Source organism: Pantherophis guttatus, chromosome 2, assembly GCF_059756535.1.
Source record: "Pantherophis guttatus breed Tessera chromosome 2, ASM5975653v1, whole genome shotgun sequence".
NCBI lineage: Eukaryota > Metazoa > Chordata > Lepidosauria > Squamata > Colubridae > Pantherophis > Pantherophis guttatus.
Genome location: NC_142064.1, coordinates 92,021,241 through 92,046,546, shown reverse-complemented (window position 1 = coordinate 92,046,546; position 25,306 = coordinate 92,021,241). Strand labels below are relative to the sequence as shown.

Genomic DNA, 25,306 nt, shown 5'->3' with positions numbered 1-25,306 from the left:
AAATGTGAAGTAAAAGCAGAATTATTCCTCTGAGAAAAATACTGAGCTACCTACTAAGATTGTAATGAAGCCAAAGCCTGTTTGATCACTTATTTCAGGGATGCAACCGAGGAGCTGACTGCAGTCTTGGTAATTTACAATACACCCTCTGCCTGCCACCACCATAGGCACCTTGGAAGTAATATATAATTTGAATTCCCCTCTGCTTCTGAAAAGAAATAGACACAAATACATTCATGAATTGCAACATTTCAATTATTGGCTGCACTGCTGTTTCCCCAAGGCAACAGTCATCAAGGTGCACATTGAGAACAAGAGTGCATATAAAGCCCATTCCAGCTTTTAATTGTGTGGCTTGAATAGCCATCTTGGGGTTTGTTTCAGCCTTCTGGAAGCATCACAAAAGAATCCAGGGGGGAAAAAAACCACCAGAAAGCTTCCAACTGTTATCAAACCTCTTTCAAGAACCATACTTTTAATATTATGCCTAAGGGCTTGACTAGAGATTGATTCTTAGAAAGTGAAAGGAGGACAGGGAAAGTGAAAATGGAAACATGACACAGACAGTTAATTCTGACATGTCATTGTGTGCATTATGGAAAAAATTGCAGTCTCTCTTCCTTTGAGCACAGAGACCCAGCTAGGTGGCGGTTTCTTCTTTCTGTACTTCTAGGGCTCTTATCCTAAATCATGCTTACTTTCCAACCGATTGAGTAATCTCTGGACCAAATCCAGACTACGAAGCAACCTACAGTTTCACACAAATGGAAAAGTACCTAGTATTCTAAGGGGAGAGGAGAGGTTTTGCAGTTGGAGGGAATGCTCTTCTGTATTTATTTATTTATTTATTTGCTAGCTTTATATCCTGCTTTTCCCTCCAGGAGCTCAAGAGAAGAAAATTAATATCCTCTCCAATCTTTGTATGCAATCTTGACCAAACTTGTACTAGGTCATCAGAAAGTCCATGTAACTTATTGGCACTGACTCTACTAGATGAGCGGAATATATATATAGGCTGTTCCCTGGCTGCCACATGGGTTACTCCAAAATCTTACAGAGCTTGTTGATCTGCAAGAGAAAGAAAGAGCAGTCACTGTTTCCCCATTGATCATTTTTCCAAAGTGTGTCTTTATGAATGAGAAGAAATATTGAATGAGTCACTATGTAGATGGGTTCACACATTGTTTTATGCCAGGGTGCATTTCATTTGACTTTGGCTCAGTATACTGGCGAATCTAGCTATTGTGGTCTGAACAACGAAATTTGGTTAAAACAAAGTACACCTTAGCGCAACGGAGTGAATCCAACTACAAATTCTGCATTTTAATGGAAGGAGTACATCACATACACCTGATAATTCCTACCATGCTGTAGTCATTCCAAAATGCAAATCTAAAAACCCTGCTATCCTAGAGTTTGCAAACACCATCAGTAACACTCAACAAATAGATGTGGAGGCTAACGGTCAACCAACCTGGAAGGCTCTTGAATAATTCAGTTTAGTCTACTTTAGCTATGGAAATGCCATATACAACCTTAATATAGTATCACTGTCTCATCCATGTGTAGAGAAAAAAAAAGTGATTTCTCTGTTTCAAGGGATGAGTTTAACATTTCTCATATGTATCTCTCTCCAGTCTTACCAAGGTCTTCTTCCCAAATATTTTTTACAGCCTCTTCATTTTTTCCCCTGTACTCCATTAGTACAAAGCATACATTGAACTAACACAACCCCCCCTCCCACTTTTTTAAAAGATGCAAATCGGTACCATCATTTTACTGCAACCTTTTTTTGTTTCAACAAGGCTGAGAGTTTGCTGGCTTTTCTGAACTCTTGTTGAAACCATGTGCCACTCTTTGTGAGTCTTTCTATTTCGGCAGGCATTAGCAACTTATCCAGTACCCTAAATACCAATTTAGTATTCATGACATACAATGATAACTCATGACTGAAAAATGAAGGAAATTTTCTTATGAAGGTACAGGTGGTAAGAGTCCTATCTTAATGAACTTCTGATATGTAACTTATTTTTATATACAAAGATATGTAACTGCAGGTGTAGCAGGTCTAATAGTGATTGATGCTGGGAACTGTAATATTTGTGGCATCTAAACAGCCGCAAGTTCCCAGTGCTGAAATAGAACAATACCTTAATTGCACTTATAAAGAATGTCCTGACTACTGACAGCTTTTATTTAGTATTCTAAATTTAGGAGCCTAATTCAGTGGTTTCACATGTGTCACCCTGTCGTTTTCTTATCTCCCAACTTGACAGAGCCTAGGGGATGGGACTTTTTTACAGAATTTATCCTCTTCAAAAAAAAAAAAAAAAAGTGGGCATAGAAATGTACAAACCCCGCTTAGAAAATAATGCCCCTCTAGAACATGTGTTCTTATCTTCGAGCTGCCATTTCTGGGTTTAACGAGGTGCCCTTCAACAATTTTCAAAACTTCTTATTCCCCAGAAAACCTTTTTCCAAGGCTCCTGATTATAACTTAAACCTCCATTGTTCTGGTTATTTCTTTTCTCTTTGGTTTGCATTGCAGGATGTTTTTCATCCCCAGGAAAGAGACAGATGTAATGCCCTCCTCTGCAACGGAAATGAGACCACTCTAGGAACTGTAATAATGAGAGAGTTCTTGGGTCATTTTCTTTTTTAAAATCAGGAAATACAGTATGGATATGGGGATAGACAGACATCTCTGCCAGGCAATTCTATAGCATAGGGGACCTGTTGGTTAGCAAATGAGCCTGGAATGATACCAGATTTTGATCAACTAGTTTATAAAGTGCCTGAAAATATTTAAACATCTGAAGGAGGATCATAATGCCAATTGAACAAAAACATTACACACTACTGCTATCAGTACAACGAATATATGATTATTTGCTATTGAGAATCATTAGGGTAGATAAAGTTTCCACCCAGGAACATGAAAAAAATAAGACCTGTTTCAGTTGAAATAATTTCTATTCACTGAAGGTCTTCATCTGTTTCTATATCCAAAATATTAACTTGGTAACTTGTAAAGTTTGGACTCAGAGATCACAATGACTGATCACTCAATAATCTAGTTACTGGCGTATCTTCCACAATGCGTTGTTACTGAGCTTGGCAACACTTGAACATTTTTTACCCAGTCTCTTTTACATCTTAGCTTATCCGATGATAAGGCTTAACAAGTTGATAAGCCTCCATTTGTCTCGTCATTCCCCCACGGCTGAACAGCAGCAGCAGTTCAGATGAAAATTACAAGCCAACAAAAGAAGACCAACATATGACAGAGAGATAAATATACCATGAAATCTCTCTTGTCACATTCCAATTTTTTCCCCCACTTCTTTTCTTATTTTTTTTTTTAAAGGAGGACTGGATCAATTGCTCTATGATAACTTAACTAGGCAAATGCAAGTTAGAAGCCAAAACATTTCCAACAACCTGTACAGAAACAACAAAATTTACAACTGAAAAATGTCACTAACACCCATTCAGGCAGATGTGTTAATTTTTGTTTGTTTCGCAAAGGACAGGTTATCAAAGAGAGAGTGGCGCGTGATCCTCCAGCCTGCCTTAGTTTCCTTAAGTAACCTTCTGCTTAATGCTGGGAGTTTCTGGTCGATAGTCCTTCCTCTCAGAGACGTTGCGCTTCACCTTGGCGCTAACAGGAGACTCCTGATTTAATGAAGGGCTGGAGTGGCATTTCTTCAGTCCAGGACCATCAATCTCACTGGTACTCAGCAACTCCTTTCCTGCTCCATCTTTGAGAAGAGACACATAGATTTCATAACGGGTTTTCTGGAAAAAAAAAAGAAAGAAAAGACTCCGTCTACAGTGTCACTTCACCGATGTGTGTGGAAATCAGTCACAGCAAATTGGACGCATAGCAAGTAAATTGGACCAGCAATGCAATATTAGCCAGTGGGTGACAAGGGCATCCAGAAGTAATACTGAAATGTCTTGTAAACTGAAAACTGAAGGACATGTCTTGGTTCTCTTTCTCAGAAGAAGCATTTGAACTTTGAATGTTGTATTTTGAAAAGACATGCAAAGAATCTTGTCCAAAGTAATGGATTTCAGAGTGTGCAACAAATCGTGGTACAGTGGTTAGAATGCAGAATTGCAGGCTAATTCAGCTGACTGCTGACTGCCAGCAATTTGGCAGTTCGATTCACACTGGTTCAAGGTTGACTCAGCCTTCCATCCTTCTGAGATGGGTAAAATGAGGACGCAGATTGTTGGGGGCAATATGCTGATTCTGTGAACTGCTTAGAGAGGGCTGTAAAGCATTATGAAGCGGTATATAAGTCTAAGTGCTATTGCTATCTTCAGTCTACTCACAAGACTTAGGCAGGCTAAAGGCACTTAAGAAGGATCCTTATTGTTGCCTCACCTTGTCCTTTCCTACACTTCCCCCTTTATCCCAACTTGATTTGGTGGGGGGAATGCTTTCTTAAAACAATAGAATACCTCTCATTTTATGCCCAGCTGATCAGTATGTAAAGTAGAAAATTTACTTTAGAAAATTTAGTAGAAAATTTGTATGGCAAATGGATATATATTTACATATAAAATAGAGAACTTTAATTGTGGTGCCTACTAGCTTCTCATCTTTCCATGATTATGAATATAATGGTTCAGTATTATGATGTCAAAATGATCATTACAGAATTGAACTTAAGTTTTTCTCTATGCCATGTGTTCCAATATGGTATGGATTTCTAATTATTTGTAAAAGATACTGTTGCTGGTCTTTGGCTAGGCAGACCGTTGCATTTTAATGTATCATTTCACTGCCACAAATTTCTGAGCCCACCAGGCACCAAATACAAAGTGTAAAGGAAGATTTAACATATTTTTGAAAATGCCAACTGCTGAATTTGTTCACTCTCTAGAAAACCACAACTCCTCTGTATGAGGCAGTTTCATCTGCAGCATCACTCAGTGGTGCTGTGATTAACTCAAATACACTAACGGCGATTAACCAGAATTCAGAAAAAGGTTTTTAAGAGGTGCAAAATGCAGTTTCTAGAATTCCAAGGAATATTTATTTAATGACATGCATTATGACCCTTCCCAATGAATCGTGACAAATGTTGATGAAGTTCTACCAAATGCCATACATTCTTTAAAGGAAAATCTATTGTCAAAATTGTGTTCTCCAACCAAGTACAAAAAGTGCTTTCTCTTATTTCAAAACATGACTCAGCCAAGCACTGCTATACAAATGCAGGAAGATTTCAAGGTCTCTTTAAAAGAACACAACAGAGAAAGCAATGGTTGTGGATTGGAAGAGACGGATTATTAAAAAAAAAAAATCAATTTGACAGTTAAATGAAATAATCACGTACTTAGTATTTATACTTCCAGCAATGGTGAAAAGACAAATAATTATATAAGCATGTCACTCAACAATACCGAACTAGTGAGATGAATGCTGATAGCATTTTTAACTGATTATGCTTCATCAGATAATGAATATGCTAGAGAACTGAACAGAGAAGAAATGGTGCCAGGAATGCTGATTGTTGTATAGCAACTATTCTTCAGCCCTGGACTTTTTCTGCCTCTATTCCCAATTTATAATATAACGATTTTTAAATTGAGAATCTTTGGAAACAAGACTTAGAAAGTCAGTAACAGATCCCACCCTCTGGAATATCTTCTCTCCTGAGGTCAGGGTAGCTCTGCCAGTTGGCTTGAGGACCCAATGGGAGAGCTTCATATTGGAAGTGGTTGACTAATTAAAATTCAACCCCACCTCCCCCCCCACCACCACCCCACCCCCGTGGGTCCAATTCCCTTCTTTTCCATCTTTTGTTTATGGATTTTTTTAATCTGTTAATGTTTTTATCTGCTGTGTTTCAGTATGATGGATTGATTTTAATGTTTTTCAATTTTTTTATGTTGTACGTCACCAAAAGTCTTTGGATACAAGATGGGTGTCAAATAATTTTAAACAAACAAACAAACAAACAAACAAACAAACAAACAAACAGCAGTTTTCTTTAAAAAATGCTATATTGGCCATGTTTGGCAGGTGATATTCTAATGAATTTATATTTTTTTAATCTATTAGATTTATATAACAATAGCACTTAGCCTTATATACCATTCCATAGTGCTTTAAAGCATTCTCTAAGTGGTTTACAGAGTCAGCATATTGCCCCCAACAATCTGGGTCCTTTTTTTACTGAGCTCGGAAGGAATGGAGGCTAAGTTAACCTTGAGCTAGTCAGGATTGAACTCTAGGATGTGGGCAGAGTTTGCCTGTAATATTGCATTCTAACTCTGCCATTTCTCTAAGAGCTTAAGGCAGTTTACATGGGGATCTCCCTTCATTTTATCCCCACATTAACTCTATGAGGAAGATTGACCTAAAAGTGTGACTGACCAGAGACAAATTCAGGGTATTAATTGCTATACATCCTCTGCAGTTCAGACAGTGTTACCAACAAACCAAACTATTATATTCCAAAATTCATGACAACAGAATTCATCAGCAGGCTAATCCATATATAAATGGTTTGTTGGGAACTAAAGCATTGAAAACAATTGCTCTAGAAAAGTATGGAATAGCGCATCCCATAATCAACTCCAGAACTTAAACTGTAGTTGTCAGGCTTGTTGGACCTCTCACTGCCATCCAGACATGGGATCCACTACTGTTGTTCCATCTCTAGTGGCATACAGGTAGTTCCTGGTAATTTAAATAAATAAGAAAAGAAGCTACCTGCACAGGTTAACCCTATAAAGAATGGGGGAAATTCCAGTATCAAATGAAGACAGAGAAGCAGAACTAAAAAAGTAACAACATGAAAACATCACCCTCTTCCTAAATTATTACAGACTGATTCTTCAAAAACTAAGAGCCTAGCTCAAAACAAAGCAAATACACATCTGGTTCATCATCCTACATTTATGCTTTACTAAACAACCTGTGCTCTGTTGGGTTATCATTACAGAGATATTTGCTTATCTTAAAAAAAAAACAAACCAGAATGATCACCGGTGGGCAAAAAAATCAGTGGGAATGGGAGCAATTTTTAACTTAACCTGCTGGTTTCTTCACTAACTTTCTTTGTAGGAAGCTGGCTTGGACCACTGGAAATGACAATCACATAACCAAGGCTGACCGCAGATGCTCAGCAGCAATGAAGCAACCACAACTTTGCCAAATTTTAACCTCAGGTCCTAGATTTTGGTTGCATTCTCTAAGTTAATCCATTAAGGTCAATTGATTTTAAAATGTTGTCCTGTGATCCACTGGTTTTCCCAACTGAAGGTTACAAACAATGGAACAGACATGAGAGTCTAAATAATACATAAACATCAACAGGATAATTCTCTCCCACTTAGACCTTTTTGATTAAAACATGTAGCAATATTCCCTCCATTTTAATTATAGAATTAAAAACTTTAAGCAGATATAAACTCTCACTACTCACTTGCTGAAGTGCTACGATCTCTACAATGACTACCTTTAAAATAGGGCCCAGTCCAGGGGTGAAATCCAGCAGGTTCTGACAGGTTCTGGAGAACCAGTAGCAGAAATTTTGAGTAGTTCGGAGAACTGGCAAATACCTCTAGCTGGCCCAAGAGTGGGGTGGGAATGGAGATTTTGCAATATCCTTCCCCCAGGAATGGGGAGAGAATGGGGATTTTGCAGTATCCTTCCCCTGCCACGCCCACCAAGCCTCACCACGCCCACCAAACCATGCCCACAGAACCGGTAGTAAAAAAATTGGGATTTCACCACTGGCCCAGTCTTAGTTGTCCAGAACCTACCTCAAACTCCAAATAATGGTCTTTCAACTTGTAGTCTTCAATCTCCTTGCCCTTAAGTTTCTTATCCGGTGGGTAGGAACGATGTTCGGCTAGTTCAGTAGAGACCTGCTTCAGTTTGTTCTCGTGGGATTTTAGCTGGTCATCCTGCAGAGGTAATTACATGGTTTAGAATGCACCTCTAGTGCATTTAATAAAATGATTTAAAAATTCATTTCTATTGCTTTTAGGAGTGTTCAGTTCCTAAATCTGAAACTCAACTATTCCTGGTTCCTAAACCAGCAATTCAAATATTATATGGATTTTATTTAAATTAACAAGAATTTTCTAAACAAAATTGGGAAAGATCCATCCGTCATATGACCTAGATCTGTACAGGTAGCCTTCAATTTACAACTAGTTGCCTAGTGACTGTTCATATTTACCTCCCTTGGTGGTACTTGCACTACCTAGATCCAAAGTTTGAACAGTTCCCCCCTCCTGAGTGATTGCATGACTGCACTTTGGACACTCAGCATTCAGGTTGCATTTATGGCCATTTACAGTGTCCCACAGTCATATAATCATGTTTTATGATGGTTTTCAATAAAGTTAGACCATAGCAAAGGTTACCTTAATGACCACGGAGTTTAACAAACCCCACAAAAAGATTATAAAATCAGGTCAGTCATGTGAATGACCTGAATTATGACCATCACAAGTTGCGACCAGTATGGACAGCCTCCATAATAGTCATAACTCAAGGACTACCTAAGTTGTAGTCATATCATGGGTTCCAAAGAAGAGTTCACTCTATTGGCTGGTGCTATTATTTTCTCATTTCCCATTCAGCCTAGAAAGAACAGCTATGTACACTGCTGATTTGGAAATCACGTAGCCAGCTTCCACACTACCTTTGGTGTTAGGACTAATGAATCAAGTGCCCATCTGTGTACAATTATTTGAGAATGATTGCAAGGGAGAATAATACTGGAAACCCTGTTTGTGCAAGCTGTAAGGAGAGGGGGAAACAAACAAAACCCCAATCACCTGAGATAATTTGGTGGTGGAGGCAGGTAAGAGAGGGCGGCTGAATTTCTTCTGGGATCCAATTGCAGCTGGAAATGGTGGGGCAGAAAAAACAGCTGCCACAGAATTGATCTTACTGATCCAGGACTCCATTTCTTCAGGGCTCCTGTGGAATAGAAGCAGATTAATCAGAGACTCTGGATGGCCTCAGGCATAACCTTTGCACATTCTTTTCAATATCTGCACTGACATAATAAGAATGGCTAGTTTAGGTCACTCTTATACTGTATATTCTTGCGTCAGAATAAGTTTCTCTTGTGGCAATGCAGGATTTGTTCCTGAGGGTAAGCCACATTTAGGAAAATTCCACTCATCTGTGTTTCATCCACATATTTTTCTTGTTTCTTTCCATCTTTTGTTCAACAACCTTTTTTGCTTGCATCATACATATAATCTTTCTTTAGCAGCCATAACTGGGACAAGCAACTTGATTGTTGAGCAAAGCAGTTGCGAAGAGAAACATCACAATTTTCTGACCTTATTTCAGCTTTCGTTTGCCTTACACATCTGCAAAGGTCATGGATGTGAGAACTGGCTGTTGAGTTACTTTTTTGTCACCGCTGCAACTGCAAATGGTCACTAAACAAGGCAGTTGCTGAATGCAGACCACTTGTAATGACTGCTTTCCTGTTAAGCTTCAGAAGACAGTAACAACCTTAACTTAAGACTGAGTCAAGCAAGGTGTCTGCAGGATATGGTTAAAAAAACATCAAGATGGTGGCCATCAAGGGCTGATCAAAACTCTGCCTGTTTTTCATGTACTCAGGCAGAATTTTGATCACACCATCACAGCTGACAATTTGACTTTTTTTTTTTTTTTATCATACCCTGCAGACACTCTGAAGTATGGTGAGGGACCATGGCAAGCAGAATCTTTTCTGGAGTCATTCCTACAGTTCATTGAATGCCTCATGTCTCCAAACCTAGGTGTCTGATAGGGTAGGGTAGGATAGAATTAGAATTGAGTAGAGTAGAGTAGAGTAGAGTAGAGTAGAGTAGAGTAGAGTAGAGTAGAGTAGAGTAGAGTAGAATAGAATAGAATAGAATAGAATAGAATAGAATAGAATAGAATAGAATAGAATAGAATAGAATAGAATAGAATTCTTTATTGGCCAAATGTGATTGGACACACAAGGAACTTAATTAATGACTTCAAAGTCCATTTATGAGGGGTCCTTAGTCCTCCCTGAGCTGGGTGTTTTCTTGCAGACATTACATGACCCAAATTAGGCAACATTATCAGTGCACAGTTTGAGTAATGAAAAATCTGCAAGAAAACAACCAATCTCAGGGAGCACCAAGGACCCCTCATTTCAACCCTGAACTACAAATATTCTCTAAAGTCCACTTAAGAGATCTAGGGACATTGCCACTCCCTTTCTTCTTTCCAACTAGAAGTAACCATTACAACAGTTTGAATTTTATAATTAACTCCTAACCCCAAATTTAATTTTAACCTTGTTATTTACATTTCTAGTTTCTTCGCTAGTAAGGTGGATAAGGGTCTAGATCAGCCTTCCCCAAATGTTTTGATGCATTTCAGTGATCTGCAAAACACACCCCTATAGCTTCTAAACTCTGGCTCTACACAACAGAAAAATTATCTGCATTGCAGCAGTTACAAAAGTCACGTGCATGTCTCTTTTGTAGCTTTTTTCCTCTAAAGTTTAAATGACTAAAAGGAATCATTTTTTTAAAGATATTACCTTGAGCAGCATGTCCTGACCTTAACTTTGATTGTTAAGGTAAGCTTAAAAGCTGCATGTTATATATTACCATGTATGCTAAGGTGTGCTTTTTCTTCCTCACCCTTGTATATATTATAGCAGACCTGCAATACAGATTTAAGGCCAAGACAGCATTCCAACTACTGAATAATTCTCCTACTTGGGTTGCCTGATTCGGAATGGCACAACTTGCTGCAGCCAACTTGCCATGGCCAACTTGCTGTGGGACAACACGCCACAGGACAATTTAACAATTCAATTCAATTATTTAAAATTATTTAAAATAAATTTAAAATTATTTTAATTTTCGTCATTCACATTTCATTCTGTTCCTCCTTTTTCATCCTTCCTTTAAGGATTCTATTCCACTGTTTGTCTGATATTAGTGTTAACTCTTGTCCCACAGTGAATTGTCTTGTGGCGAGTTGACTAGCTAAATTGGCCATGGTGAGTTGGCCGTGGCGAGTTGGCAAGCCGAATTGGCACAGACCACCTGATTGAGCTGCACACCGTTCTATAGGCGAAGGATAGACCACTAATAGTTTCAGTATTTACTTATGGAGCCTGCAATCCTTTTGTTATGATTTATACTCAGAACTGGAAAATATAGTTTGAAAAAAAGGAGAAGGGAAAAACAAACTTGAAACAAGGCTTTGGAGAGGCGCCCAATGTTCCTAAGATTATTATTTTTTTCATGAACCACGCCACGCAAGCAACCAAACTGGAACCTACTGAGCTTGAAAAAGCAACACTCTCCAGTCAGCTGTCTTCAGTTTCAGGACATTTGGCTTCTTCTCGTAGTCGGTTGCCTTTGATGCTAGCGCATGGTGCACGCTGACGGCATTCTTAAGGTCGTCCTCTGATAAAGCCTTCTCTGGTTTGTATTCGTCCTGCAAAAATTAAAAAGGCGATTTTTGTGTGTGTGGTTTTTTTTTAATCCCTGGCTGCAATAAAACAGCAGGCAAGAAATCAAACTGCTTTGTAAACAACCACCAGAAGTGACAAAGGCAAGAGCATGTTGTTACAATCTTATACATGTTTACTGCAAATGAGGGATAGGTGAGAAAGTAACTTATCTTGCTTATCTTACAATATGAAATTACCCCATTCACTCTTACTAAACATATCCAAAGTGGAAAGCCTAATATACCCACAGGAGTGCAGAGAAGAATACATTCAGCAGAGAAAAAAATGATTCAAAAGATCAGTACATCTAAGTGATAGATATGTGAACAAAGGTTTACTCTTTCCTTTAAATTACAAATTAATATGGAAATCTGTTGAGAGAAGTTTCATGCATGCTATTTTTATTAGATTTATATCCTTCCTTTTGAATAGGAAATTAAGATAGCATATATAGTGCTTCTTCCTATTTGTCCCTGCAACAGCAACCTTGTGAGGTAGGTTGGGTTGATCAAAAGCAACTGGCAGAGTCACTCAATGAGTTTCAATGGTTGAGGGTGGATTTAAAACTCAGATTTCTCCACTCCTCCTCCATTGCCTTAACCACCCCACCTCATTGGTTCCAATAAATGTACAAATTGGAAATAAATATATATATAATGGGTCTCTTTACTGGAGTCTCAGTTTGGCACGTAGTGAACAATACAAGTAAGGGTTTCTAGCCAGCATTACTGGCTTCTGCTAGCCAGATGGCTATATGGACTCATCATTTCCCGTCTTCCTGTTCCCAGTTGCTCCGGGCTGGCTCCAGCAAGCACTCTTTGGGCCCGGCTCCAGCAAGTACTCTTCGAGCCTGGTTGCTCCCTGGCTGGCTCCAGCAAGTACTCTTCTGGCCTGGATGGCTGTTGTGGCCCGCCGGCAGCCAGCAGAGCTGGCAGCAGATTTGGACAGTGAGGAGGTTGGGGAGGAATGTGGGCCAGTCTTAGAGTCTGGGGAAGGCTCAGATGAGGGTCTGCGTCGGAGGCAGAGAGGGAGCCAGGGCCATCTGGGAGTTATGTGCTGCCTCCGGAATCTGACATCAGCGAGGCAGAAGAACAGTGTGAGCCTGATCCCAGCATGCGCAGAGCTGCCAGAAGGCAAGAACAATTAAGAAAAAAAAGGGTGACTCGGGAGTAAGGCTTGGAGATGATTGGCCACTCCCATAAGATATAAAAGAGGAGCAAACAGACGTGAATCTTTGCAGGAAGCAATTAGTTTCTATAATCAATTCAAGCTCTGAGAAGTCTGTTTGACTCTGTGCTCGTTTGGCCTTGCAAAATTAATTGGCAATTAGGTCTCTGGCAGCGTTTCAAGGAAGATAAAGGTGGGTGTTTATCAACATTACCCTGAAAGACTGTGTCAACTCAAGCAGACATCTGTCAGAATCTTCACAGACTGTTTGTGAATCATTACGGGCTGTGAATGACCCTATCACAGCCTTCTCAATAAAAGAGTTTTTTTGGAACTGAGATTGCGATTTATGCTTTCTCAGGAAGCCTAGGTCAGAACAATGACTTCTGAACCAACTGCAGCTGGCTTGTCTTCCTGGCTCCTCTCCCAGCGTGAGTCCCATCACCCGACACCCATCTGCTTGTGTGTGGCAACTCCAAAACGGCACATTGTGGCAACTTTGAATGGCAAGCTGTCTCGGAGGTTGACACTTCATGGACCAAAAAGCCAATTCAGCATATGTCTACTCAGAAATAAGATTCTCTGAGTTCAATACCACCTATTCTTAGAAAACCTTCCTTTCCTTTCCTTTCCTTTCCTTTCCTTTCCTTTCCTTTCCTTTCCTTTCCTTTCCTTTCCTTTCCTTTCCTTTCCTTTCTTTTCCTTTCCTTTCCTTTCCTTTCTCCTTTCCCTTCTCCTTTCCCTTTCTCTTCCTTCCAACCATTCCTCTGGGTGCTCAAAGTGAGATACCTATTTTCCCCAATTTTTCCAAAGGTAGGATAAGTAGCTCAAAGTCAGCCAATCATTTTCTGTGGCTGAATAACATTAACCAACATTTAACCACTATAGCACATTGGCTGATATACTCCCACTTCCAAAACCTTCAGATGAGTTATAAGAAATATCATAGAAGCACCTAGCACAGGTCTATTGTGTAAAAACAAAGCCAGCATCCCCCTCATTTTGCCATGGCGATTTTTCTCCCTTACATCTAACTGGCGAATGTTCTGTACAGCTGACATCTTCAATTACAAAAAGACCATTAAGATAAAATGTAATGGAGAACTCTGAGCAAAAAAAAAAAAAAACCCACATCAGGAAATGGCATAGAAAATGTGCAGCAGAATTCCAAATCAGCACTGATGTATGAAAATACTTCCAGTAGCAGCCAGTCTAATTAACCCAAAGTCTTCAGTGTAGTTGTTACAGGTCAGTTGTTGATTAAATCCATTTCAATACAGCATTGATCCATGGCAAATTCACTGTAGAACAGTCCACTGCCAAAATCTGTAACCAGATAAATAAAAATTCCCCCCAGGCTTCAGCGATGAATTTGAACAATGTGCTAAATATCTAGAGAGGGTGGCAAATTAGAAGTTAAAGCAAATGGGAGAAATGCTTTTAAAAGGTCTGGAAATAAGCCTACAAAATCAAGTAAATGTATCGTCCAGGTAGAGTGATGCCCATTAGTAGTTACGGGGCAAGTCAGAAATTCAGCCAAGCCAACTGAGGACAGGTGCCTGCGCTTTTAGCCACTGTACAGAAGGAAAAACAAATGTGAAAAGTATGACTTCTTTTGGTCCTAAGCCTTTTCATGCCTCTTTTACAGAACCAGGAATAGTGCTGGACAACTATCACTTTCACTATCACTGATCAAAAAGTTTGAAAGCATACAAATGCGAGTAGATAAATAGGTACCACTTCAGTAGGAAGGTAAGGCGTTCCATGATGTCATGCTGGCCATATGAGCAAATGGCCTTGAAACAGAGATGAGCACCACCCTCTAAAGTCGGCAACGACTAGTGAAGTAAAATCTACAGGGACTCCTTTACCTTTTTACTTCCCAATCCTGTACTAATATTAGTAACTGACACTTCATTTGCATTTAAGATGGGGTTTTGGAGAAGGGAAGTAAAGCTTTTGGTGCTAATAGAAGTCAACAGAAAAGGTCAGAAATGGTTGGGAATTCTGGTTACTATATGCATAGGGAGGGCAGAGGGTTAGAAAAGATAGCAGTTCTGGCTTTCCTCAAGTGGGAAGCAAAGCAACTTGGTTCCTAGGAAAAGAATGCTTTCGCATACTTAGAATAGAACCACAGAAGTTCTATCACAATTTCTGAATTGCGACTAGTGCCTAAGATTTTGCTGAACAAGACTTAGAAATTCTGTACATGTTTATCTTGAATTTTCACTGAATGCAGGGGGACAATTTCAAAGCAAGCAGGCATCTGATTATGTTAAAAAAAACACAAATCACCAGAAAATGTATGCGTGGTTAAAAGTCTCTTTTACGCACAAAGCAAAAATTGTTTTGAATGCAGTCAAGTATCAGCGCCAACATTTGCTCTAAATTTTCAGACAGACGAAAGAGACATCACTCCATTTTTCTTACGTTTGGCAAGACGAAGGATATTTCATACACCCAAGGCATAATGTAAAAACCTATTCCGGGGATTACTCAGCCAAATCTTGTGATCAAAATGCAGACTGGAGGGCAGGAACATTGAGATGAAGACACAGGCTCCATTTTTAAGCATTGCCAGAGGATACTACAGAATAGGTATAGGTTTCAGCATGGAGCGCAGTTGAGAAAAGCATCAAAATTTTGCTCCCTCCATTTTTTTTGTACTTTTGCCAGAAATTCCTGCAGAGCACATTTCATCTACCAACACTAAGTTGCAACATTTCTCTCTCTCTCTCTCTCTCTCTCTCTCTCTCTCTCTCTCTCTCTCTCTCTCCCCTCCCCCCTCTCTCCCCTCCCTCTCTCCTTCCCTCTCCCTCCCTTCTCCCCCCCCTCTCTCTGTGCAGGTATTGCCTCTAGAGTTGAATCCTGGGCCTGAAGCTATAAAATTCCATCAACTTTTAATCAAAGGGTGACAGTACATTTGCCTGCAGTTTCATTTGGATGGATCTGAACATCAATTCCAATTTCTAAAAAAAATTGAGCTAGCCCACACTGTAATGTTTCAGCACTTTTATGGATTTGGTACATCATCCTCCCAAGTTCTACCTGTCTGTATATAAGAATGTGTCATAAAAGGGACAAACCACATTATAGAAATATATCACTTGTCTGATCTCTGGACCATTATCTAGATCAGTCTTTTTCAACCTTAGCAACTTTAAAATGTATGGATTACATGCTGACAGGGAATTCTGGGCGCCGAAGCCCATCCATCTTAAAGTTGCCAAGACTGAAAAATGTTGATTTAGACAGATTAGGTACCCTCCATATATGTGGAACTCGAACTCCCATTATCAGCAATCTGTGCAACCAATGGCTCTTATAACCCAAGACATCTGGAAGGTATGAGGCTGTTTTTTTGGGGGGGAAACTACTATCTCAAGAATTCAAAACTGTTTACTCTCACTACGAAGTCCACTACTGTTTGTTTTTTTATTACATTTCATCTTGCTAAGAAGAGAGAATGAACCTGAGCTCAGAGGTGTTCATGAGGGAAGTAATAAATTATTGGCTTTTTAATTATTTTTATATATGCCATATTTCATTTTGCAGGCCGACTTAAGTAGTTTAAGACTGCCACTGAGGCTCTCGGCTTGCTTTTTGCCAATTTTTTTCAGAACTGGTTTTCTTTTTATTTTGTCTTCCCATATATAAAAGTATATTATAAAATGAAATAGACTGCATAGAGGAGAAGATGTCAACAGAGCATCTGCACTAAATAATACTGAATACAGGTTTCACATGCTGGAGGGTACTGTTCTTATTAAGATTTGCTAAATTTGTAGCCATTTACATTGGCTGTATGCAAATATAAATAGTAGTTACTAAGATGGCTCAGATGATCCATCGTACTTAATGCTCCTCCATATGAGGGCGGGAGGAAGCCATCGGGGCCATGAACCATAAACCTAGAAAAAAAAAATCTAAGTATTCAATAAATTCACAAAATTACACGAAATAAGAAAAACTTGTAAAAGAAAAAAAAAGATTTGCATTTTTCCTAAAGAGTTCATTAGGTTAAAGTAATAATATTTGCTGAACCTCACTTTTCCCAAGTAGTTCTTTGATTTTGGCAGCAGAATTCAACTAAATGTGAATAAATTTACACTGCACTTCAGTACATCTTGAAAGCCCTAATTATAAAGCAATAAGGTTAAGTTTCAATAAATAAAGCCATTATTTTCTCAAAATATAGTGAATGCATATGGTTCAAATGGCACAAGTATTTTCTAAAGCATCTGATATATTGACCTTGTGTGTGTGTGTGTGTGTGTGTGTGTGTGTGTGTGTGTGTTTACATGTAATATGTATATGCAGGTATATATCTTGATATCAGAAAGACAAACGTAGCAAACATTCGATTTCACCAGTAACACTACATGTTTGGCAACTCTAACCTTATCTATGAAATTTCATATAATGTTTTTAAACAAAGAATTTAATTTAACAACAGTATAGTTAAGAGGAATAAGTTTCAGTAGTTCTTTCAACATGTGCACAACGTGTAGGCTAAGATTAATTTTAAATCTGATCTTGTCCCATTGTACCCTTAATATTAACCTTCATTATCGAACAGAATAAATGGAATCCTAAATATTTAATTGGTTCAGCACTGAAACTCAGGGACCATTAACTACAGATCTGTAACATATTAACTCTCCTACAAAGAGGATTTCAGATTGATCACATACAGTATAAGGTGGTAAACAGGAATGAGGACTGGTGTTTCTTCAGATTATGCTGTATAAAAACGTCTAGCATCACGTATCATTAGCTATCTGGCTAGCTGAAAACTCTAGTTCAGAAAAATCTGACAGGCTGAAAAGTGCCCAAACTTGTCCCTCAGACACAGTTTCCCACAAACTTTATTGCATGGCATTTCAATAGTATGGTTTTTCGCTTAAAAAAGCAGTGGTCCCAAAGCTCTTCAGCTCATTGACCCCTTCATGAAATTTCATATTTATCAAGCCAGAAACATTATATGAAAATAACTTATAAATATTACTATAACTAAATAGTGCTATAAATGAGATAATCCAAGGCTGCTCTCACTGGTAGCCGTCCGACCAACCCTGAGTAATATTGTCTCATCACTAGCTACCTCATCTTCAGGATTAGGGATTGGTGTGGAGACAGAAATCCCAAAGATTAATTGATCCCAATCAACTTTCCATAATATATTGACCTCCAGTCACTTATCATTTTTTTAAATAGTCCCATTAACTTTTGGGGGATCAATACTGACCATTTTGGGGGACACTGACTTAGATCAATGGAATTAGTTTTTACAAGGAATACTAATATTCCCAAGCACATCCTCACTAATATCACTCTGAACATACACTTACTCTACTCACTATAACATAAATAGAATGCCATGGTTTACTTGCATCCTTCCCATTCATTGTAGCTATTTCCAATCATTAAGGTTCCAATCATTAATTCTTAACGATACTTCTATTAATTTCCTAGATCACTAATAAATGAATGCTGGGCAAATAGAACAGAATATTGGAAGCCAGCTTTTTTGATATACTGTATTACGGTACCTATCTTGTGTTATCTCTGTGTTTCTTCCATTTTTGAGCTATGCTACTGAAGAAATGCATATTCTTGTCCTGTTTTATATTTTTCTCCTATGCTGTTTAAAATTTCTAGAATTGAAAAATGGAAGGAAGACAGAGAGTATGCTCCAACAAGCAAGGGGCCAAACCATTCCTTGTCTCACAAGTTGGTTGCAGAATCTAGTGCACAATGATAAATTGTATTTAATCACCCCATTTAAGAGCCTTTTCATTCCTCAGTTCCCCCATTTTTAGGTTGGTTCACACAAATGTTTGCTTCATGTTTACTGTTGGCTTCACTTATACCATCTCTCTCTCTTTGGTGTCATTTAAAAATATTTCTGATGACCAGTCATAAGTATCCTCTCTTTTTCTAGCTTCTCCTCCATTTTCTGATTTTTCCCGGGTAAAAAACTGAATTTAAAAGCTAACTTTGTGACATTTTATGTGGCATTTGAAGACCATCTTGTCTTCTTTTCTTCAATGCATTTTTCTTTTCAGCAAGATATTTTTTTCCAGGAAAAGGAGCATATTAGAATCATTGTTTTTCAAGATACTACAATTAATAATCTTTTGACTTTAATCTCTAAGGGGAGAGCACTAGATATCATCCAGAAGGGCGAATTCAGGACAAAGCAATATTCTTGTTGATATATTACATTGTAAGCAGAGTTGCAGCTAGATAAGTTTGCTAAGGAGAGATTTTTCTACATTATTATCAAAGAAATCTATAGCTAACTAAACTTCTGTTACTGGGAGGAGAAACATAATGGCAGATTCTACCATTCTCCATATTGTCTGAAACAGGAACCAAAAATGCTCGGGAAGGCTGTTTCCTAGCTCATTATCCATGGCTGGAAACCCTACCTTAAAGATAGATTACCATTGATATAAAAATAAAAGCAAGCAATTATAAAGCGTAGCTATTTTTCAAGAAGAATAAAGACGTCAAATAACAATTGAGGAATCATTACAAAAATCTTGCACATTTTAAAATTCTAAGTGATTATTTTTTCAAAGTTTCACATGTCCTTAAAGAGCTCTGTTAAATATAAATCAAGTTTAACAGCAAAAAAATACTGTTTTTGTTTTTTTTTAAACTTCAGTATTTGAAAAACAGCTTTTGCAATGTTTGACTTTGGAATTAGCTAAGACGTAACATCAGCAACATAACTCATAGCCCACACTCCCTGTCTCTTAAAAGAAGGATGTCATCGCTGTGAATACTGGAATACAAAAGTGAAGGGAAAGATTAATATCATCTGGTCATTTTTAATTATAAGCACAACTAGGATTATAGAATAACAGAGTTGGAAGGGACCTTGGATCTTCTAGTCCAACCCTCTGCTTAGGCAGGAAACCCTACACCACTTCAGACAAATGGTTATTCAACATCTCCTTAAAAACTTCCAGTGTTGGAGCATTCACAACTTCTGGAGGCAAGTTGTTCCACTGATTAATTGTTCTAACTGTCAGGAAATTTCTCCTTAGTACTAAGTTGCTTCTCTCCTTGATTTGTTTCTACCCATTGCTTTTTGTCCTAACCTCAGATACTTGGAGAATAGCTTGACTCCCTCTTCTTTGTGGCAGCCTTTGAGATATTGGAATACTGCTATCCTGTCTCCCCAGTCCTTCTTTTCATTAAACTAGACATACCCAGTTCCTGCAACCATTCTTCATGTTTTAGCCTCCAGTCCCCTAATCATCTTTGTTGCTCTTCTCTGCACTCTTTCTAGAGTCTCAACATCTTTTTTACATTGTGATGACCAAAGCCGGATGCAGTATTCCAAGTATGGCCTTACCAAGGCATTATAAAGTGGTATTAACACTTCACATGATCTTGATTCTATCCCTCCGTTTATGCAGCCTAGAACTGTGTTGGCTTTTTTGGCAGCTGTTGCACACTGCTGGCTCATATTTAAATGGTTGTCCACTAGGACTCCAAGATCCCTCTCACAGTTACTACTATTGAGCAAGGTACCACATATACTGTATCTGTGCATTTTGTTTTTCTTGCCTAAATGTAGAACCTTACTTTTTTCACCATTGAATTTTGTTTTGTTAGATAGTGCCCAATGTTCAAGTCTGTCTAGATCCTTCTGTATCTTAAGCCTATCTTCTGGAGTGTTGGTTATTCCTGCCAGCTTGGTGTCATCTGCAAATTTGATGAGTTCCCCATCTATCTCCTCGTCCAAGTCTTTGATGAAGATGTTGAAGAGTACTGGGCCTAAAACAGAGCCTTGGGGTACTCCACTGCATACTTCCCTCCATGTAGATGCAGTTTCATTTAGGACTACACGTTGAGTGCAGTTGGTTAGCCAGTTACGAATCTATCTGGTGGTGATGCTGTCTAACCCACATTTTTCTACTTTATCTAGTAGTAGGTTATGGTCTACTTTATCAAATGCCTTACTGAAGTCCAAGTAAATTATCTTCTAAAGTGAAAAGATATTTTCTATAGACTTCAATCTCATTGATTAATATAATCTTTATACATTTTCTTCAGAACTGAAATATTTGGCATTTGTTCATAAAACTATTTTTTATTTTCAACCATCATCTATCTTTCTATATGCACATACATACAAACAAAATCTTTTCTCAGATTAATTCTAATTTAACTGTTGTAAATTTAGAGAATCCTGGAATTATAATTGAATGAGATATTATAAAGAGAGAAATCCAGGACCTTTCACAGATGTATAATTCTAAAATTCCCATGAAAAGGATACTTTTCTTACCAAAGTAGTAGTTTGTCTGACAGTTTTTATAATAGTCATGATTGGGTTTTTGCTCTTGAAAACACAGCAAAAAACAATTTTAATATAAACACTGACGATCAAATACCTTTATTCAACCAATTATTAGAGAAAGAGTGTAGGCAAGAAAAAACAAAAGTACACATTTAGACTGGAACCAGGCAGTAACTGTGAGAGGGATCTTGGAGTCTTAGTGGACAACCAGCTAAATATGAGTCAACAGTGGGTCACCACACTATTAAAAAGGTGTTGCAACTCTAGAAAGAGTGCAGAGAAGAGCAACCAAGATGATTAGGGGACTGGAGGCTAAAACATACAATGAACAATTTCAGGAACTGGACATGGCTTGTCTAGTGAAGAGAAGGACCAGAGGAGACATGATAGCAGTCTTCCAATATTTGAGGGGCTGCCACAGAAGGGAGGGGGTCAAGCTGTTTTCCAAGGCACCCGAAGGCCAGACAAGGAATAATGGATGGAAACTGAACAAGGAGATATTCAACCTAGAAATAAAGATAAATTTTCTGACAGCGAGATCAATCAACCAATGGAACCACTTGCCTCTGGAAGTTGTGGGAGCTTTATCACTGGAGGCTCTCAGGAAGAGATTGGACTGCCATTTGTCAGAAACGGTGTATGGTCTCCTGCTTGGGTGGGGGGGTTGGACTAGATGACTTACAAGGTCCCTTCCAATTTTGTTAATCTGTTAAACTTCCTATGAGAAGATGATCAGGAAGGCTATGTCATCCTTATAAGGCTGACTTCCATGGAAATATGTAAAGAACTCAGTCTTCTGACAATTTAGACCAACTCTAATCATTTCTAGCCAGTATTGTTAATGGTAACACCAAATATCTGAAGGACATCAAACTATCCATTCAATTGTTTCCAGTTGCTACCTTAATAAATAACATGGAAGAATAAAGCTTGGAAAAGTCTATTTGGTGATTATTCCTGTAGTGATCTTAAGGAACACAAGATGCAGAACACATACAATCAATGTAACCTTATTAAGATCAACCAATCCACAAGTAGATAAGTGATAGTTCACTGCACAACATCACCTCAGTAGAGAAATATATAGTATATTTGAGTGTTTCAAGGAAGCAACAGAAGATGAATTATTCAGACTGTGACTTCCACTAACTCTGCTTTTGTAAGATTTTGGAACTCCAATGAAAAAACTGCACACTTCTCCAGTATGACCACAGAATATATAACTCCTAAGTTTGGAAGAAGAAATGTATTCTGCTTCAGGCTGTACGAAGTGGAAAAATCCAAATTACACATGCTCTTGAAACAACCCAAAGCAATTCAGTAAGCATCCAAAGTTTATTTATTTATTAAATTTTTATCCAGTGCCCATCTCACTGATACAGCAACTCTGGATGGTTTACAATATGATAAAAAGTAAAAAGGTATTACAAATAAAATTAGAAAATTAAATAGCAAAGCTAAAATCCAAGATGATGGATGGCCTGGAGGTGGGGATCTTCTCTCTACCCCATCAGCCATCCCCAATATAGCATACCCTGATTGTGGCCCCAGGTCAGCTGGAAGAGTAAAGTTTTTCAGGTTCTTCCAGAAGGTCAGTAGTATGGGGGCAGACCTCACCTTCAGTGGGAGAATATTCCAGAAAGCAGGGGCCACAGCAGAAAAGGCTTTTCCCCTGAACCCTGCCAGCCAAAATTCTTTGACAGATGGGATCCAAAGTAGGCCGCTTCTGCTAGAACAAGTGTAGTAGCCTAGTCTAGTAGGCTAGAACCGTGAGACGGTTCCTCAGATAGATTATATTGTCCTTAGTTATCTTGTGGGGATGGTGAGTTCATTACTCAACAAAGCAATCCTAAGAAGGACAAACAACAAGGCTTCTGCTTTTTAACCAAGGAGAGTTGAAAGAAACAAAGTTTTACCTTCTGCAAATAAAGCACAGTTCCTTTAAGGACAGCATAAAAGGTTTTCCATCCTCTTTTTCCTCGTGGAGCTACGAAAGCAACACAAACACAAAAAAAACATACAAATTCTGTTTAAAATATAGTAGATCTCACATAAATAATATGCTCTTTTGGTTGTGAAGCCTTCCTCAGCCCCCCGCTTTTCTTCTAAAAACTAGTTTTGATAATAAAAAAAACTAATAGAAACTAAAATTTAGAAAAAAAAGAGATTAAAAAAGAGGAAGCCAAAAGTGTAGAAAAAAGCAAGAAAATATTATTTAAAAATCATCATAAAGTAATTTTTTAAAAAAATATTGCAGGAGAAGGGTAGTCCAAAGAAGCAGCAATGCTTAATAGGGACTCGATATCTGTCCCTTCCAGAAAGAAAAATTATTAATATTCTCTCCCCGGGCCTCTCCTATATTTACCAGCCCTGTATTCATTGGAGCTACCTGCTACAAAAGTGGTCCCAATGAACAGAAACATGTAAAAAAATAAAGCAATGGGAAAGCTTTTCAGCCTATTTCAGAATTTGGGGTTTTTTTGGGATTGGGGGGAGAATTGGCTCTTGGTCGAGTCCCAGTTTTCTCAGCAAGATTTCAGAAGTGGTTTGCCATTGCCTCCTTCCTAAGACTGAGAGGGAAGAATGGCCAAGGTCACTCAGCTGGCTTTGTGCCTAAGGAGAGGAACTAGAATTCCTCCTGGTTTTGAACTTAATGCCTTAAATCAGGGGTCCCCAACCCCCAGGCTGTGGCCTAGTACTCAACTGCAGCCGTTCAGAACCGGGCTGCACATGCAGCTCCACTTGCGCATGCAAAGGTGTGCGCCTGCTGCTCTCAGAGAACAATCCCAGTGGTGAAATGCAGCCGGTTCTATCTGGCTCGGGCGAGCCAGTAGTGCCGGTGGTGGGAGGCTCCGCCCACCCACCCAGACGTCATCACGTCCCGTTTTTGACCCTCTGCGTATGCGCAGAAGGCTCTGCGCATGCATGGAGGAGGTGCGCGTGCTCACATCTGTGAATCGGTAGCGAAGGTAAGTGGATTTCACCCCTGAACCATCCCTTCTCCTCCGCCCCCCATTGCTCCACCAAGCCAGAGAGGTTGGGGACAGCTGCCTTAATCACTACACCAAACTGGCTCTCCCGGGCTTGAACTAAGAAGAGGCTAAGCAGGAAAGCAATCTCATCTTTTGAACTCTGTCACAGAGACCTCTTCCCGCATATCTGTGGCAAGTGAAATGACTGGAAGGGAATAGCAAAGCCTAGCAAAGAGAAAGAATATTGCAGCTGTGTGCTGATTCCCCCTTCATCTCCTGGAGCAATTCTCAGATGGGTTGCTGGAGCTTTTTCTCTCCTTAACCTTCCTAAATACTTGCACAAGGCATTTTCTCAGCTTTTCCTTCTGGGCTGCCAGATTCCCAGTTACTCCTCTAGTAGCACTAGAAGAGTGCTTTTATTTACATTCCCAGTAGCAAGCAAAGAGGCACACGCCATTGTGCATATTCAAGTTTCTGTATTTACCATTTCCCTCCCTCCCTCCCTCTCCCAGTTATCTCTTTTTCTTGAAAGAACAGCTCCCTCTGAAAGACACTCACTCTTCTTTCCATCCATATCAGCATGGATTTTACGTGCCAGGAATCCGGTTTTGTACACAGCAGCATTGGGATCGTGTGGAATATCCAGGAAGGGGTTATTGGAATTGCCGATGCGACTGACAGACTTGGACTGGTTTCCATTATCCTTCTCATCAGTGCCATCAGAAGGGGATTTTTTCTTCTCTTCGTCATCTCTAAAACAAATCCAAACACAAACTTCACATTCACCAGTGCACATTTTATTTTACTAGTCAGATTAAGCAAAGGCGCATATTTGGTTATGATCGTCTTTATTTACTGAGTAGCTGGAAAGCTTGATTTCATGCTAGGAGGACCTGTGGTTCTAAAACGAGCAGAGCTGAATATCGTGAATATCTTATATTAAACCGCAAGGAATCTCATTAGTTTCAGCGGGATGGTTTAGATGTATCTTTGGGGAGAGGAATCGGGATGGAAACCTTGGGGGAATTACATTCAGCAACAAGGTGGTTCATGTTGAGGCTTTGTGTATTTTAATGTGCTATTTCAAGAGTTTCATATTTTAAATTACAGGGGATGGGATGAGGACCTTGCAGATCCTGATTTTCTGGCAAGAGCAGCTTGCAACAGCTGGACATTGTTGATCGAAGTTCAAAAAGACTTGGCAAAGACTCTTGTAATTGAGCCCTGGAGCTTCAATGTACGGAAAATTGCCATCCTGCCCAGTGGATAAACTGTTCTGACCTACTGTCCCTATTGTACCCCAGAGTCCTTCAGCTTTTCCTATTGTCCTTTTTCTCTTATAGTCAGTAACAAGGAAATGG

General features: G+C 39.0%; 1 protein-coding gene across 6 annotated transcripts in view; it reads right to left on the bottom strand.

Moving 5' to 3' along the window:
* Positions 1 to 3,490: 3,490 nt before the first annotated feature.
* Positions 3,491 to 25,306, bottom strand: part of LOC117661630 (PH and SEC7 domain-containing protein 3) — a 184,122-nt gene continuing 162,306 nt past the window's right edge. For all 6 annotated transcript variants that reach the window (XM_034410671.3, XM_034410673.3, XM_087886407.1 and 3 more), the window contains 6 exons: positions 24,504 to 24,697; positions 22,890 to 22,960; positions 11,313 to 11,470; positions 8,815 to 8,959; positions 7,789 to 7,932; positions 3,491 to 3,798 (listed from right to left, as the gene is read on the bottom strand). In XM_034410671.3, coding sequence (XP_034266562.2) covers positions 3,583 to 3,798; positions 7,789 to 7,932; positions 8,815 to 8,959; positions 11,313 to 11,470; positions 22,890 to 22,960; positions 24,504 to 24,697 — 928 coding nt within the window. In that variant the 3' untranslated portion in view covers positions 3,491 to 3,582. The remainder of the gene's footprint in view (positions 3,799 to 7,788; positions 7,933 to 8,814; positions 8,960 to 11,312; positions 11,471 to 22,889; positions 22,961 to 24,503; positions 24,698 to 25,306) is intronic.